This window comes from Oenanthe melanoleuca, chromosome 3 (genome assembly GCF_029582105.1).
Source record: "Oenanthe melanoleuca isolate GR-GAL-2019-014 chromosome 3, OMel1.0, whole genome shotgun sequence".
Classification (NCBI taxonomy): domain Eukaryota; kingdom Metazoa; phylum Chordata; class Aves; order Passeriformes; family Muscicapidae; genus Oenanthe; species Oenanthe melanoleuca.
The window spans coordinates 28,790,616-28,807,736 of record NC_079336.1 but is presented as its reverse complement, the minus strand read 5'-3'; the positions used below and the strand labels follow the sequence as shown (position 1 = coordinate 28,807,736).

At 39.2% G+C, this 17,121-nt stretch overlaps 1 protein-coding gene across 3 annotated transcripts in view; it reads right to left on the bottom strand.

The window, feature by feature from the left end:
- Window positions 1-2,581: 2,581 nt before the first annotated feature.
- Window positions 2,582-17,121, bottom strand: part of KCNQ5 (potassium voltage-gated channel subfamily Q member 5) — a 274,933-nt gene continuing 260,393 nt past the window's right edge. For 2 of the 3 annotated variants that reach the window (XM_056488128.1, XM_056488127.1), the window contains 4 exons: window positions 16,960-17,068; window positions 9,113-9,244; window positions 8,155-8,281; window positions 2,582-7,819 (listed from right to left, as the gene is read on the bottom strand). In XM_056488128.1, the coding sequence (XP_056344103.1) occupies window positions 6,878-7,819; window positions 8,155-8,281; window positions 9,113-9,244; window positions 16,960-17,068 (1,310 nt within the window). In that variant the 3' untranslated portion in view covers window positions 2,582-6,877. The remainder of the gene's footprint in view (window positions 7,820-8,154; window positions 8,282-9,112; window positions 9,245-16,959; window positions 17,069-17,121) is intronic. The other variant, XM_056488129.1, reaches the window with a different exon arrangement.

The window sequence follows — 17,121 nt, the reverse complement described above, 5'->3', positions numbered from 1 at the left end:
GGCCGCCCATGCCGAGGGACTTGGCGCGGCTCAAGGCCGGGGCGCGCTGATTGGCCGGGGCGGGCCGCTCTGTGAGCCGTGATTGGCTGGCTCCGCACGGGGGCGCTGGCTCTGTGGGCTGCCCCTGCAGTCCTCACGTAATCATGGAATCGCGTAGGTGGGAAAAGGCCTCTAGGATTACCGAGTCCAGGCTGTGATCGAGCCCCGCCTTGTCAAATAACCACGGCACTGAGTGCCGCGTCCAGTCTTTCCTTAACACTTCGAGCTCGGTGTCTCCCCCGCTGCCTGGGCAGCCTGTTCCAATGCACAGTCACTTCCTGTGAACAACTTCTTCCTAACATGCAACCTAAACCGGCCCTGGCACACTTCAGGACACTTCTGTGTCCTCTTGTCATGTCACTGGTTGTCTGGGAGAAGAGGCTGACATCCTCCTGGCTGTACCCTCCTGTCAGGCAGTTGTAGAGAGCCATAAGGGCCTCCCTGGGCTTCCTTTGCTTCAGGATAAGCCACCCCAGCTCTGTCAGCTGCTCCTCACAGGACTTGTGCTCCAGACCTTTTGTTAGCTCCACTGCCCTTCTCTGGACATTCTCCAGCACCTCAATGTCTTTTCTGTGGTGAGGGACCCAGAACTGGAGAGAGGACTTGAGGTGTGGCCTTGCCAGTACTGAGTGCTAAAGGGACAATCACTGTCCTGGCCCTGCAGGCCACACTGTTGCTGATACTTTCTGATTTTCCTCTCTCCCTGCTCCTCTGCAGGCACAGGGTGCCCCTGTGCTTGGCTTGGCTGCGGAGGAGGAGGCAGCAGAGGCAAGAACGTAGCTGAGAACATGTGGGAAATGCCCAAGGTCTGCAGGGTGGAGGGGAAGGCAGGCAGCCTCAGGGCAGGCAAGGGAGCGAGGGCGGCACTGTGTAATTCTGCCCAGGCTGCTGTCATGCTGATACACTGCAGCCTGATTTTTTAAGCAAAGTCATAATATTTAATCTCAAATGAAGCCTAAATGATGCTTTAATGAAATTTTGTGGTTGATATGACTCAATGCACTAAAGCGGATACAATACTGGGAGGAGAATCACAGAATGGCTGAGCTTGAAGGCCTCCGGAGGCCATCTGGGCCAACCCCTCTACTCAAGTAGGGGCACCAAGAGACACTTGACAACGTGGCTTGTGACTTTCTCCAAGGACAGAGATTCTACAACCTCTCTGGGTAAACTGTGCCAGTGCTTGGTTACCACCACTGTGAAAAAAATAGAGAAAACCAAATCGAAACAAAAAAGAGCTAACACACCACATGCCCCTTCAATTATACTAAAAAAATGCTAAATGGGTTTTTAAATTTCCTTGTTAGGTAGGGTCCTGGATTTGTATTGTATAGAGCTGAACAGGGAACATTTATGTATGTCTCTTTCTGGATATGCATCAACACCTGTGCCTGGTAGTGGCAATCTGCCAGGTAACCCAAGAGCAAAAACTACTCTGTGTTGACTTCTGACTCTTCCCTAACAGCTCTGTGCACACAGGAAGGAAGGCTGCCGGCTTTAACACAAGTGTATATTTGCTTCTTTTCCTGTCCTGTGTTTATTCTTAGGCAAAGCTTGGTAGTGTTCACGTTGGCTGACATGGAAAACCTCCCTTTTTGGCAACTGCAGCTTTAAATTTCAGTCTCTTAAGATGATGTTCATCAGATCACCTGCACATTGAGATATCTGGGTCCAATCTTGAAGCCTCCACAGAGGCAGTGGCTTTACCACAAGAACAGGCTCTCTATATTTAGTATTTTACACTCAAGTCGTGAAGCTTGTCTTCAGCCAGGCTGTAGGAAGAGCACAGTGGTGAAAGTAGGCGTCTTGCAAATGACTGTTTCAGGTTTGCAGTAACATTCTACAGCAATTTTCATGGTCAAATGCAGAAGAAATGGCTTCACCTAGGCCTCAGGTTAAACTGAGAAGACTGATGTGCCTTCCATGAGAAATCCTGCTCCTCACACAAGCCCCTGATTGCCAATCCTGAATCCATTGCCATTTGTCAAACAGGGACGGCAGTAATAACTTCCAAGCTCATTTTCATAGAAGAGCTGCAACATTAAGTAAAAGTAATCTGCTGTAAACAGTTAGCAGAAACTGAATATGTCAGACTGGTTTCTGCACATTTTATTCTAATAAACTTCCTTTGTGGTGTTTTGGCCCACTTATTAAAAAATTACAAACCTTCAAAAGCAAACAATGAGCAGCAAGCTTAATTGTTTGTTCTTTCTGTGCCCAATACGTGGTCACACCATACAATCTTTTATGTAAGGAAAAAACCCAGTAGTCACAGTACTTTTCAAGTAATTTTTATTAACAACAATATGGATTCAACTTCGTCAAGAATTTACAATTAACATTGTAATGTACTGGCTAATGTTGCAGTGTCAGTGGAAGCAGCCATCGTGCTTTCTAAGCCTGCTACAAGACTTACTTTTCCTCTTTCAAAGAAGTCAAAAATGCTTCCAATAGCAGATGACATTGGATATGTCTGGAATTGTCCTGTGTGTGGCCACAGCTGAATGAATGGCCACATTTGCATCCAGATGAGTGGACAGGAAAATATTACATGCTTCCACTGACGTTGCAGGGGACAAGTCTTATTTCAAAAACAAATTAATCTTTTTAGACAGTGACAGCACTTTGTGTGATGTTGTAATCCATTTGAATAAAGTCAATTAACACACTTGGAAAAAAAAAGTGAAGCAGAAATACCTGGGACAAATTCTTTTCTGTATTTCATTCAAACCTAGTGAATCCAAAAGGATTGCATGACATATGAGTCAGGATAAAAGTTGGCCCAGAGAGGCAAGTTCATTTCTAGTATAGGTGGTTCAGTTCCTGTAAGGTCAGTGGAACTGAGTCTGATTATCCCAACGGAGGCTGAGCTTCACCCAGTTGGGCAGTGAATTCATTGAAGTCAGTGAAGCCATCCAAGGATGAATTTAGCCTCAGGTGTTTAAACCCTTTTTTTCCTCCATTCCTTTGCTGTTATATTTTCTTTTCCTGCTTATTCCTATTTTCTGAATATTCTGATTTTCTCTGTGCTTTTAAAAAATGTCCCTTCTCTCCTTCCCTTTTTATATCAGTACTTTGTGCGTTATTTTTTATATAGTCAATGTGACAAGGGTAAATTCAGCTAAGTATTAGTTTCCTCAGGAAATAACTGGAATATTAACATTTTCACTTCAAACAGATGCCCAACAAAATCAGCATTTGAATCTGAGTTCCCAATTCAAGAAAAATTCTTGAATTTCATAGAATGAATGAATTCCATAGAATTTTTGCTTGAGTAAGGGTTGCAGGTCCCAATCCAGAAGTACTACTGTACATCAGATGTTCTACTATGTATCAGCAATTCAGCATGACTTGACTTATTACAGAAAAGCAGGTGAATTACTCATCACCATACCATAATGAGAGCAGTCACTCTAAGTAGGAATATCTCAAAAACATATGGAGCAACTGTGGGCACTGTAAATAAAAGTGTATGATCTTTGCAATCTTGAACCCTAGGCTAAAATGTCATATTCATATTTAAATAAAAGTATAGATCATATAAGCCAGGAGCAAATACAATTATTTGAACAAATAATAGTCATTGAAACAATTCTTTTCAGCTCTGTCTTCATTCAGTTAGAAGAACATGCTGACCAGAAAACAGTTATTTAGATAAGGCTTGAGTCCTGAAGCTCTTACTTAATTTCAACTTCTTTCTTCAAACAATTCTCAAGTGGATTATAAATCAGAAAAAAAAATATTCTTTGTCCTGACTCATGAACAATTATTATTAGTTGTCATGAGCTGGACTTTAATAAGGAGCTCAGGACAAAGCCTGAAAAGCCAGACAGGCCCTTCTTTTGTGAAACAATGAATGACTGTCAGTCATGACACTGTCTTTTAAAGAGAGAGCATAGAAACTCCTCATGAGGAAATATGAGTAAAGCTTATAAAAATCCAAACAAACAATTCTTCCTCTTTAAAATTTCATATATTCACTACTCTTTCTATTTTCTATCAATATTATGTTAAAAAACCCTATATGATAAGACTTGCATCTACAAAAAAAATAATAATGGTGAGCATAAAAGAAAAAAAAATTAGAATTTTAAACCTTAATTTGAAAAGATATGATCTTCTGGATTTATCAGAACTTTGTAAAGACATTAATATTTTCATACATAATTTATAGAACTCATTCTTTTGTGCACAAAATTGTATTAAATAAATTAACTTAAAGTTAGAAGGACTCAAGCATGTCTTTTAAGGCAAAAATACCAAGTTTCCGTGAGATAAGTTATCAGCAAACCCCAAGGCCCTGTTTCTGTGCAGAATCAGGACAGGCAGGGCCATTGCTCAGTTCTCCCATCGACGCCTTCTGGGTGCAATGGGGGTGCCACCATCTGCTCCTGCAGATGAAGGTGGAAGAGTGGTGTCCAATTCATGATGCCTTGGTTTTTCCATCTCGTCAGGGAGGGGAAGGGAGTTTCACTATGGACACACAGTTGCCATGTGCCCAATTGCTTGCTCCTTAACCTAACTGCACATTTATGCTTAGGTCAGCAGGAGAATTCACATGAAAGGCAAGAAAGGCACCATAAACAGGAAAAAGGAAAAAATAGCCTAAAAAACAGTTTAAAATTTTTAAATTTCAATACTTTAAACTTTCATATCTGTCTGGATAAACTGCAGACATTCAAATAAGTTAACGTTAAGTGAACTGAGATGTGGAAAAAATGTATTTATCCTCACAAAATTGCTGTTGTAATCAGGCTTCAGTATGGTCAGATTGCACATAAAAGGAAACAGGAAAGGCTGAATGTGGTGAATTATATGGCAAATCAGCGGTGAGGAAATTGTGCTTCAAGGTGTCTTTCAGGATTTAACAACTGAAGTTTGCTCCGGCATAAGCCATGGAACACAGTGTACCATCCATGGACCCCATATAATGACACAATATATACACTCTACAGTTTGCATGTACTTTCACATAATAAAGTTGTCATGTAACATCCAGGAATACTTCGGTAAAGCAAATGGAAGCAGAAGTTACAATGGTTTCATAGTAAACAGATCAGCTCCTTCACAATACAGTCTACAGCATTTAGCCACAGTTAAGACTGAAGTGATTTTTTGATGGACATAGCGAGTTCCCAGTGGGTCTGGACCTTGAAAAAACACTGCCCTGAGTGAGCTGGCACTGGCACACCTGTACATTCAGTATTCCTGCTGCTAGAGGGAAGCTGAGCCCAAGCTGGGTTGTCTACAAGCCTGTGGTATAGGTGAGGTGTAAATCTGGCAGGAGGCAACACAAAGGAACCTCATTCAGCTGGGAAGAGTGAAAGCCCGTTTAGGCTCTGCAAGGGTTCTCCCAGTGGCAAAGCCTTGCTGGAGATGTGCAGGCTGGCACTAACACTGCTTCTGCACCTCAGCACAAGTGAAGTGTAGTCTAGAGTGAGAAAAAAAAGAGGATGTATCAGGCGGGAATGCTCAGTCTGATGTAGGCTTTGAATTTGAAAACTTGGGTTTTAGCAGGAAGGGGTCTGAGAGTCCTGTGTTGGAAAGTTCACAAGAAATGACTGTAGCTGGGACAGTGTTGAGTTACAATAATGGGACCATTTTCCCTCTTTCCTCCTCCCCTTTTATTAAAAAAGCAACAAGATCTTTCCTTAATTTTTTTTTTTAAGTTTTCTCGATTTCTATTTCCGATTGCCTGCATGGCTTTTTTTTTTTTTTTTTTTTTTTTTTTAATAACATTCAATATCTGTGAAAAAAAAGTGACTTTTTTCTTCTTTACCTTTCTTGTTTTATTTTCTAGGATGATTTCCCTTCCTACCATCTATATCCATATTACTATTCATTTATTTTCCCATTATTATATTGTCTTTCTCCTTCCTATTCTGTCCTCTTTAGTTTTACTCTGTGTTTCGGTTCCTCATTTTCCATTCTTGCCCAGCCTTATGAAAGTGCTGTTGTAGTATCAGGTTGGGACTGCAAGGAAAATTGCCAAAATTTTCACAAGAAGGAAATATTGCTTCTACAATAAAGGCAGCACCTGCTTCCTTCCCTCACCTACTGCTGCCAGAATGGTTCAGATTCACAAGTCAGCTTCTCAATGAGACTGGAAGAAGGAGAGATTCCCTTGAATTTTCAGTGCAGTCACCCACATTATCCACTTATGCCAGACCCAATCCTTAAAATACAAACTTTTTGTAACAAAATAATTCTTGTTATAAAGAATAATGTGACAGTGGTGTGTCAGGTACTTCTGCCACAGCACTAAATCACCAAAAATCATAAACATACTGTTCTTCAGAGCTAAAAATAACTGATTACTGATGAGTTAATATGTGTATCTTGCCACTGGCAGCCATTTCTAACCCCATGTTACTCATTTCCTTGGTACCTTGCTAGCAGCTGTAGATAATCTTTTTGTTGTAAACGTAAACTATCATCTAAATCAGGACATTATATATATATATATATAATTAATTAGTTCAGAAGCAAAGTGCTTTAAACCTTAGTATTTTTACTTCTGCCCCGTAGAAACAGCACAAGGTCTAAATTCTCAAATTTTTGTTTTTTGATACATCCTGCAGCATTAGCTTTGTAGGCAACTCATTATTTAAACCTACTGTACTACATGGAAGGCTGCTGTACTGTAGGTGTAAATTTGGATGTTAGCCATTGCTTAGACATGCATTTTCATGCAACTAGGAAATATGGGCTCATTCAACTGCTTTGCAGATTCATCCTGATTTTTGTGATTTTATCTTATTGAAAAGGCTTTCAAAACAGTTCATGCTGTGATACGTATGACTAGAGGAATGACCCAGCCAATGAAGAAAGCCAGAAGTTATTTGAGTTTAACGTGGAGCAGATTGAGTGCTTCTGTACCATCCCCTGGCTTGCAGATGTTTTGAGATGATCTTGATATTCCAGTCCTTAGAGAGTCAGCAGAGAGAGTTGTTTCCACTAATGGGCGCGAGATGGCTTCAGTAGTCTCTGTCCCTGCCTCTGTCTCCAACTCTTCATCTGTTATAAATAATTTTGACTCCCTCCATTTGGAGTATACATCTTGGCTACCTCTGGAACCACTGGAGTCACTGCCAGCAATCTGTATATTCAGTTCTTCTGTTGACTGAATAAGGTTTTGTACAGATAAAGATTTTCCTAAATCCATTTGCACCACAGGTTTAACTGAGAGCAAAGGTTCCCCTTCTGTATCCAGGCTTTTTCTCCATGTGAGATCCTTTGTTGCACTGGACTGTGCAACTTGTCCATTATCCTTTGATGCAACAAGGCAAGCGGTGACATTAGAAATATTTTCCTGTGTGGTTACAGGAATAATATGAATGGGCTCAGGCCTATTGATATGCTTCATCGATGAGAAAGGTGGTATTTGCAATGTTGTCGGAGTTGCTGGCTTAGTTGTCTGGTTTATTTGGTTTGATGTATTATTAACTGTTGCAGGTCCATCATTTGGCACTTGTGTTGCTTGACTATGCATAGCTGGACTAAAAGCATAGTAAGCCTGAGTGCTAAATTCATTTGGTGTCAGTATAAGCTGTAGGCCACGAGGCAGATTGGCACTAGCTGATCTGGATACACATCCACTAAGTTGTGCAGAATTAGACAAATCTTTGCTGTCTGATGGACTCTGATAATCAGAAGTCTGCTCACACTCAAAAGCTGGCATTTGAAATGAAGCCAAAGTGAGCGCGGACGCAGATCCTTTTCGCAAAACTTGTTGATAAATATCTAATAGACAGTCCAGTTTTGACTCAATGGATTGTACCTGTATGAGAGGAAAACGTCAACATTAGTGCCAAATACTAATTTAAAATATCTGGAAGCCAAGCAAAGGGAAAATGTAACTGCTGAAGAGAAAAATTGATGTGCGCTATTGGCCCTTGCAAAAGAATGCCAGAAGCCATGCACATTTTTAATAAGCAAGCTGAGAAAAGGGGAGAAAAGGTTAAGATAATACGATTAATATAATTTTTATTTCAACTTACAAATGAAGCAGATATTACAAAACAATTTACCTGTTCAACTTTTGAAATAGGCAATAAAACACAGAAAAGGCATAAGCAATAAAGCAAGACAAATTAACACAGATAATCACTCTACCTGTTTCTCCACTTTGACTACCCGCCCTAACATACTGACATCATCTGTTGTCTCATGCTCTGCAGGATTTTTTTCTCTGCTTCTTTTATCTGCTGTGATTTGTCCTTTCCCAAGAATTTGGTCAACGCTGTAAGAGAAACCAAAAGCTGTTGCCATTCCTGGAACTGGCATAGATATGGAAGTGTTTGCTATAAAAAGTCACAGTACTTCAGGAAAGCACTCCAGGAAGAAAACAAACATAATTTTATTGATTAAGGGAAATGAACAAGAAAAAAAAAAGGGAGTGATTTTTTAAAGTATATTAGGCTGCTTTTCTTTTTTGTTGTCACTAACCAGGAGCCAGAACTTAGCCATCATCTGGGAAAGCCAGGGCTAGACTTACTGAAATGGGGAAAGGGGAGGGGGCCTCTCCAGCCACTTGGTGTTATGGAGAAACAGACATATCAGTAATGCTCCCAGCTCTCCCATCCTAACAACATCCACTCCTTGGAGAATTGTCAGTTTGAAGAAGGAATCCCTAACCTTCTCTGATAATGATTAATATGATGCAATGCTGACTGGTTTGGTTTTTTTAAAATTGCTACTGCTGGGAATCTCTAACATAAAACCTACATAAATGCTACATTACCAAGAGTTCTCAATTTCTTTTATGTGAAAAGAGGAATGGATGGGAAAGAGGCAGATCTCAATATCTTCTTCACCACTTGACTAAAGTCCTTGTTTACAAACGGACTTTACAGATAAAGTATTACCTTTTCTATTGTTCAGACTACGATTTTCTGAGAAAAATTTGGATACATGTTTCTTTGTTTGATTTTGCCCACAGTTCAATTTCTGGATCAGCCGTGTTCACAGAAAGAGAGGCTGTGTAACATAGAAATGTTCAACTTTGCCAATATACTTTATGCAGTGAATGACATTAGATACTTAAGCAGAATTTACCTAATTCTTTCCTTACCGTGACTGAAGACTCTTAATCCTGCATAACATATCTAGATGACCTGCTGAATACTGTTCAATGACATCTTTGACATCATATGGGCGAAGCGTTTCCTTAAACTTTCTCTTTGCAACATGAAACTTCATAATTCTGTGGGGGAAAAGCATTTTATTGGTTAATTTTCAACAGCTGTGGAACCATAGGTATATTTCACTGACAAAATTTGATAGCTCATTTTTAAATGGAACGTATTTTCAATACAGCTGGCGCAGGTAAACTTTCACGTGGTTGTTTTTTTAACTACAAATGCACTGTAGCTGTCTTTGAATTGTTTGAGAGATCAGGTGACACTGTTTTAAAGACTGCAGAGCATGTTTAGTATATCTGTATTTACCTGTTTGACTTTTTTATGCTAGGTGCTTGATATGAAAGGTACTGAAGTACACGCCTGACTTAAACCTGACATTACTTTCACTGACTTGAGTGAAATATCATGTCAGCTATATTTGTGCATAAGATACTTCTGTTCTTGTTACAAGAAAGATTTCTTTAATGAATTGATTACACAAACTTAAATAACAGTATTCTTGTTCTGGTGTTACTTTTAAGTTCCTTGCTCTCCTCTTTGTGGGAAAAAGAAAAAGCACCCAATTGATTTTTCATCAGTTTTTATTTTTAATTAACATTTAGGCCTAAATATTTGTTTTCAACTTATTTGGCTGACTTAATTTTGGAGGCTGAAGGAATTATTGCTTAATTAGCATTCATGAGTTTTTCCTTGAACTTTCCTGCAGAGTAGTAAGATTTCAGAAAACAATAAATATCCCAAATGGATATTTTGGACATAATACATACATTTTTTTTTGTTTATGAACATAAAACATACATGTTTTATATAAGTCTTGCACAATTTTCTCTGATATGTGACATGAACATGATGTCTCCTGAGTAGCTCTTAGAATGGAAAGCTTGATATTGAATAGTAAATTTTAAGCAATAAAAAAGAAAAATTTGGGAAGTAAATGTCAGTGAGATGATTTTCCTGATCAGCTAGTAGAATCTGAAGTTTTCCTTAGTTTATATAAAAACTGGGAGAGAACACAAGGGATCAGGATTAGCCATTCTGGCCTGTGCTGCAGAGCTTATGAATTCCCATTAGGGCCAAACTGCTGATATTTGCTGTCCATTGCAATTCAAAAAGTAGAGACTGTAAATTGGTATTCTATCCCAAATTCCAATATTCGTGATACCATATTCCTGCTATGCTTATTATAATATGCATTTAGCAGCTGTAAGACAAGAAATTATAATAAGACAAAAAAACCCCTATGGTTCCCAGTCTCTGATAAAAAGAAATTTTTAATGTTTTAGTGGAATTTAGAAAAGGTATACTTCATATACCCAGGACAGACATTATTATAATAGGTATGTGGAGTTGCATTGATAGTATATAGTGATCCTCTACTGATTTTTGTTTCATACATAAATATTTTACAGATAATGTCAGCCTTTTCTCACTGTTCTCAGCTTGTTCGTATTTCCCATTCTGGTAACTTTCAGTTAAAAATGTGATCATCACTGGTAAACAATTTGAATTGTGATTCTGATTATAGAAATTAAAAATTGAAAAGGCCTGTTAGGAGCAGTTCAACAACTTGACATTTCAGAACTTGACACTTCATGCATTTTCAGATATATCAGATCATGAACTTTCCTCTTTTGCATTACCAGCTAGTTCTACAGACCAGTGGCTTTTGGTATGTTTTGTAATCTGGAAGCCTGTGAAGCTGTGATGAATCTGGGATGCAGATTGGTTTTTTTTAGCTGTCAAATTATGCTAAGATGTTGGTTTATAAGACCTTGGCAACCTAATCTTCTGAATCTAATTCTTTATTGAGGATATAAAAAATGAATAATGCAGCTGATATACGAGACAGTATAATAGTTTTGTTGTTATTATTATTATGTTTTGGTGGTCACAATGTTTTACTCCATGCATTTAATAAAGTATTAGAAAAGAAGAGTCAGAAGATTATTGGCATAATTGAAGACAACTGAATTTACCACAACTGGGTGATTTTACAAGGGAAGAGGCAGAAGACTAATTTATATTAACAACCATGGGAGCTTCTTAATCAGTTAGCACAAAAGTCTTCATTACTACTTTGGAGCTTTATAACACTTTTTTTGCTTATCAAGGCAGTTTGTTCATAATGTTCAGAAGTCAAACAAAATTGAAAGCATCACAGCTGTATCAGTGAGCTGTAACTGTACTATTTCTGGTTTAGGTATTAGCTCATGTGATTCCATCTTAATTAACTTCAGCAGGGTTTGGAACAGACCCATATGGCTTACTTCTTTTTCTTCAAGTACACAAAATTTTACATAAACTGCAAAAAAATATTGAACTATAAAACACTGTCATTTAAAAAGCCTGCAAGTTAATTAAGAAAAAGAAAAACTGAATTGTCTCGATGATGGAGCCTGCAATTGCTTTGCAGTTATTAAATTCGGTTGAATCTCCGTGGTTATTTACTGTCAGTTTTAAACACTGCCTTGGTTTCCTATATCTCGAAATCTCGGTGTAATTAACTTTCTTCTGTGAGGGTGGTAGGGTTGTGGAGCAGATCACCCAGGAAAGCTGTGGATGCCCCATCTCTGGCAGTGTTCAAGGCCAGGTTGGATGGCTAAGCTTGTCCCAACCTTGAAGCGACCCAGTGGGAGGCGCCCCTGCCTGCAGGGTGGTCGGGACCAGATGGTTCTTACGGTCACTTCTACCCGAACCATTGTACGATTCCCTATTGGACACCTATCCTGATAGGTTCTGTACAGCTACGCAGGCTGCGAGTTCCTGGGGGATAAAAGCAGAGGTATTTGCAGTAAGCCATCCGTACAAAAGGGGGAATGGGCAGCCAGCCATGCGGAGTTATTCGCAGTTACTCCGCGCACCATTCCCAGCGGCACCAGCAGGGGGCGAGCGAGGCCCGTCCCAGGCAGCTGAGGGCAGGGCCGAGCAGGCCGCACGGTTTTTAAAACGCCTTTAGTCTTCAAATCGCTCTGTACACGCTGCCAGTGGTACTTTATATCTCCAGTCTCATGTGACAGGCGATACGCTGTTGTAAACCCACCCAAGCCACATGCATGACAGTGTTATGGTGGGAATTAGTCCTAAAAAGTAGCTGATTTCAGTGATACACCCAGAGAACAGCAGGAAAAAAACCCCATCTGTTGAAGCAGACCGATATGTAAAAGTGCTTTGTCTAATATATTAGTATCTAATCCACAGGTCCCACTAATCTTTATGTACCCTGTTAATTTGTGGAAAGTTACAGGTCTAATACCAACTTTTGTCTTATTGACCCATAGCAGCCGAAAGCAGCACTCATTTCATTTATCTGTTCTCAGATGCAGGATCAGCATTGCTCTAAAATCACTGTTTTCTGTACATGCATGTTGCATATCTTCCCTGGCATTCACTGCATTTTAATTTGCATTTGTGTTGCCCCTTGCAGTATTAAAAGCTGTTTTGCTTGTTATTTAGTGTACTTTCCTGAGACTGGCACCAGGTTAGAACATCTGTAATCCTTCGTGCAGCCCTGTCATACCCATGCCATTATTTTCAAAGCCGTGTCTTGTCAGTCTTGTAATTATCTCAGGCAGAAACAGAGCTTCATTCTACTGGGATTCAGGTAGAATCATACATGATTACTGCCTTGCATATTAAAAGACAGGTAGGTTGTTTTATCCATAGCCAGGTGAGGTAACCACAGGTTGTTTGCTTGCCTACTGCATCAGGAAAGCAGGTGCATAGGGATCTAGCTGTGCTGGTGCCTCTGTCTCTCTACCCTTACCTTGACAAATATCTCTCCTTCCTGGTAAAACTGTAATGTGCAGAAGAAATCAGGATCCAACACAGAGACAAAGGTGCTTGAGGCACACGTATTTCTATTACATGTGAGGCAAGTGAGTCAAAATTGTCTTCTCTCTCATGTCTTGACCTGACTCATCCCCTAGCAGCCAGAAACATGATTTTCCCCCAGTGCTGTCCTAGCCAAATACATGTATAAGAGCCTTGCCTAGGCTCTGAAGACCATCTGCCAGAAAATAAACAGTGTGTTTGAATTTAAAAGAAAGAGGTGGTTCTGAAACACAACATTGAACAAATTCAAAATGGCTTTTATAGGTGTTGTAGGGACAAAATAAAGATTGAACATAAATGGTAAATTATATTTTCCTTCTTTGTCTGTTAAATATGTATGACTGTTCAACTATATAGCTTATCAGCTCTAGAATTCTCAAGTTTCATTACATCTAGCTACAGGTTTTTTTTTCATTAGCAACAAATGAAAACATATCTTTGCAATCACTAGAGTTATAGAGAGAAAAGACCTATTAGGTCAGTACGTTCATCTTCCTGCCATTGCAATTATTTCTATTGCATATTTATTTATGCTTCTCAAATCTTATATTTTAAAATTTTATATTCCATAAATAGTAATTCCATCATTTCCATGTGGAAAGTATTATTGAAATGAGTGCTTTCTTGCTATGGAAAATGATCAGCAGAGATATCACAATATAGCGAAATAAGGTATCCTAATCTTCCTTTTAGTCTCTTTTATACACATTCATCATTTGAACTAGTAGAGCTGGAAAATGCAGTGCTTTTTGTTAGTCTCCAGGAACTCTGCAGGATATTAATGGCTTTTTGTTCACAACCAGACTGGGGATGGTTGAGTAGTGCTGAAGAACCAGCTGGCACACAGACTCAGTGTACTGCTAGCAAGGACTGCTTTGTGCACTGCTCTGATCCCAGCTGGGGGCTGTGGATGGGCAGGACTGATCCTGACTGGGTCCAAGGCATGTTGTGCACACCTTATTTCACCACACTACCCATCTGTTCCCTACTCACCCTACACTGCAAATGAATCAAGCAGCTTTTCCTTACTTTCCCTACTCCCTCAGTTAATCTTTCCTGACAGAGAGCTTGTGGAGTAAGAGGGGATGGAACAGGCAGCACATGAGATAAAAGACTCAGTTTAGGAGGCTTTGAGAGCAGATTGGCTGGTGGGTCTTCAGTAGGACTATTTGAGAGTCCTGTCTTTTTTGGAGAGGACCAAAATGTTGACTATAACAAAATGAAAGTTTGGGGGCTTGTTTACTTAGAAAGCTGTTTTGAAGAATAAAGTAGTCCTGGGAAAAATATAAGTAAACAACGTCAGAACAGGCACAGTGGACTTTAAAATTACCAAAATGACAAATTATGAAATTACCAAAATGAAAATTTTTGTCTTTTGCTATTACAAGGCTGTCCAACCTGAGAATGAGCAGCATATTTTAGGCTCCTTGCACAGAAAAAAAGCCTCACCCCAAATGTTTTGATTCCAAAACTGAGACAGGACCTACCTCTGTAAACCCACAGGCATTAATTAATTTTGTTAATTTCATTTCCCCCTAAAACAAAAGGGCCATTTGTGTCTTTGTAAAACAATTTGTACCCGGGTCTAAGCAGGAAAAAATAATTAGCCTCTCTTATAGCAATTTTTCAAGTTGATGTATCAAGAATGGATTCAACTGTCTGTGTTTACATTTGGGGTCTTTTCATAGTGCGTCATAAAACTATGCAAGTGCCTTCTGTCTTTGTCTGCTTCTGTACACCAGCATGAAAGGAAAACCAGCCTTCACCCTCCCTCACTGCCTTTGCAATTCAAAGCTGTTTCTAAAAACAAGCTTCAAAACGAGGCACAAAGTTTCCATATAGGCAGATGTTATCATCTTGAAATTCTACAGTTACTATATAGAGTCTCAGATCCTTCTTCAGATGTTTGCATAGATGCCAGCGTAGTCTGGTAACAGATACTCTGAATAATCAGAAAGAGGTGTATCAGCTACCTAATGAACTGAATTATCAGTCTCTTGATTTTGAGAGATTAAAGTATAGCATATACAGAAGTCTCAGGATCATGGCATATTACTGCTTTACAGGTGTCAAACAAAGGTAAGTTTCTGAAGCAAGATGCATGTGTTTCTTGCAATCTTGCAAAACACTAAAGTTTGCAGGGAGATGGGAGAGATTAATTGAGGGTAATTGATAGCAAGTGGAGATTCTCTGGATACTCTCAGCCTCAGTGGTGACATGAGTTGTTTTTCTAGTAGGCCAGGCATGCAGAGCGAAAGTTGGAGATCATATAAAAATTTGAGTCTCATCAGTTAAATAGTACATGTCTCAAACAATCAAATCTTGCACCTTTGCTCTTCTTGTTAGAGCATTTCTGTAGATAATACTGTGGAGAAGGTTTCCCAACTATATCCTTCACATTTGGTTGCTTTCCATTTGAGCTGATAATGACCAAGAGTACCAAGCAAAAATGCAGATGATGCATTGAACAATCCAGTGGCTCCTTAGAAAATGAGCTCTATTAATTAAATATTAAAATGTGAAGTCAATCTTAAGGAATTTGGACAGTATGAAGAATGATTATCCCTTGCCAGGACAAGTGGCAAGGTGCACCTGGAGCCAAGAGTTATCCAGTCTGTTTAAAATGCAGCATCACAGAGAAGAATCTTTGACACCAAAGCCAATGGATTATGCTGACTGTTCCTAATGTGAGCATTTTCCATTTGAGGTAATAGGTTTGCCTTGTGGGTGGATATACACCTTGAAAAAAGGATTTCTGTCATCTGCTGAAATATTGCTAGCAAGAGATGGTTTTCAGCAGTGACATTTGGGTTGCCAGTTGCAGTGGCTCTGGACACAGGCCTGGTATCTGAATTGTCCTGTGAGGTTGTTTCCAGGCAGGTTAGAAAACTGGTAGCAAAAGATGTCTGCAAATGATCTATCAATTGTTTGTGCTAGTAGAAAGCTTTACAAACAGCCTTACTTACTGTCTTCCTTTTACTAATGGAAAAGAGGAAGGAAATACAAGTAGCTGATGTGTTATCACTGCATGAAATTATGTGATAAAAAGCATAAGTTTTTTCTTCATATAGTGCTGAGAAAACTCAGGCAAGGGTTTCTGTACAGGAAAACATTTTCTTTCCATCGTTTTTTGCAGAAATTCCTTTTGGCTGCTGCTTGTCTGTCTACCTACCTCCCTGCACCCAAGAAGGGTGCTGGACACTGATGTGACTGTGATGCAAAGCCAGTGGGGTGATACCTGAGGCTTGCTGCCAGAAGACAGGGAATGCTTGAGCTCTCCTTGCCTGTTGATGTACTCTTTATGGGGTGTCAGGATTTATACTTCAAAATACTCTGGAAGATAAATAGCCTTGGCAGTCTCAAGAGGATGAATGACACATTTAAACTTTCAATGCAGGTAACTTTTTAAGTTTCAATGCAGTTTGCTACTTCCTTGGAAAAGGAGACTTGTTTTAAATTATTTGGGTTATATTTAGTTTTGTGGATTGTGATAGGCAAGGCTTTGCACAATTGAAAAAATGTAATTATTCTGTTCTTACCAGAAGAAATTTGCAATAGAAGTCATATGACAGTCTCAGGAATATGGAAATGTAATAAAACCCTACACTTTTAAAGGAGATAACTTTTCCAGACAAGGTGATGCATATTCAGTAAAATTGCATCGTAGTTTGGATAACATAAAATGTCATGGAAAACAGCATCTCTCTTTTCTGTGTCAAATCATGTAACATTTTTAGATATTGAAAAGCTGATAATGGAACTGATAAAATGTTTTAATTTAACTAAAATAGTAAGGAAGCATAACATATTAGCATTAGTTATGTAACAAATATAGCCATGTAATAAGTTCAACTAACTAATATTGTTTTATGAATTGACATGCAATTTAGTAGTATCCTAACTAAAGAAAACTCAAGTGTTTATTCATTCAGCATTTTCTACTCACCTGATAGCTCTAATGACAGTTTTAAGAGCAGGGGTGAGATCTTCTACGGACACATCACACTGGCACCCTTTGTCATCATAAACATCATCTGTTCCAAGACTGGTGTCAGCTGCAAAAGACAAGAGCAGACAAAATAAGAGAAATTTAAAAATAACTTCCTTA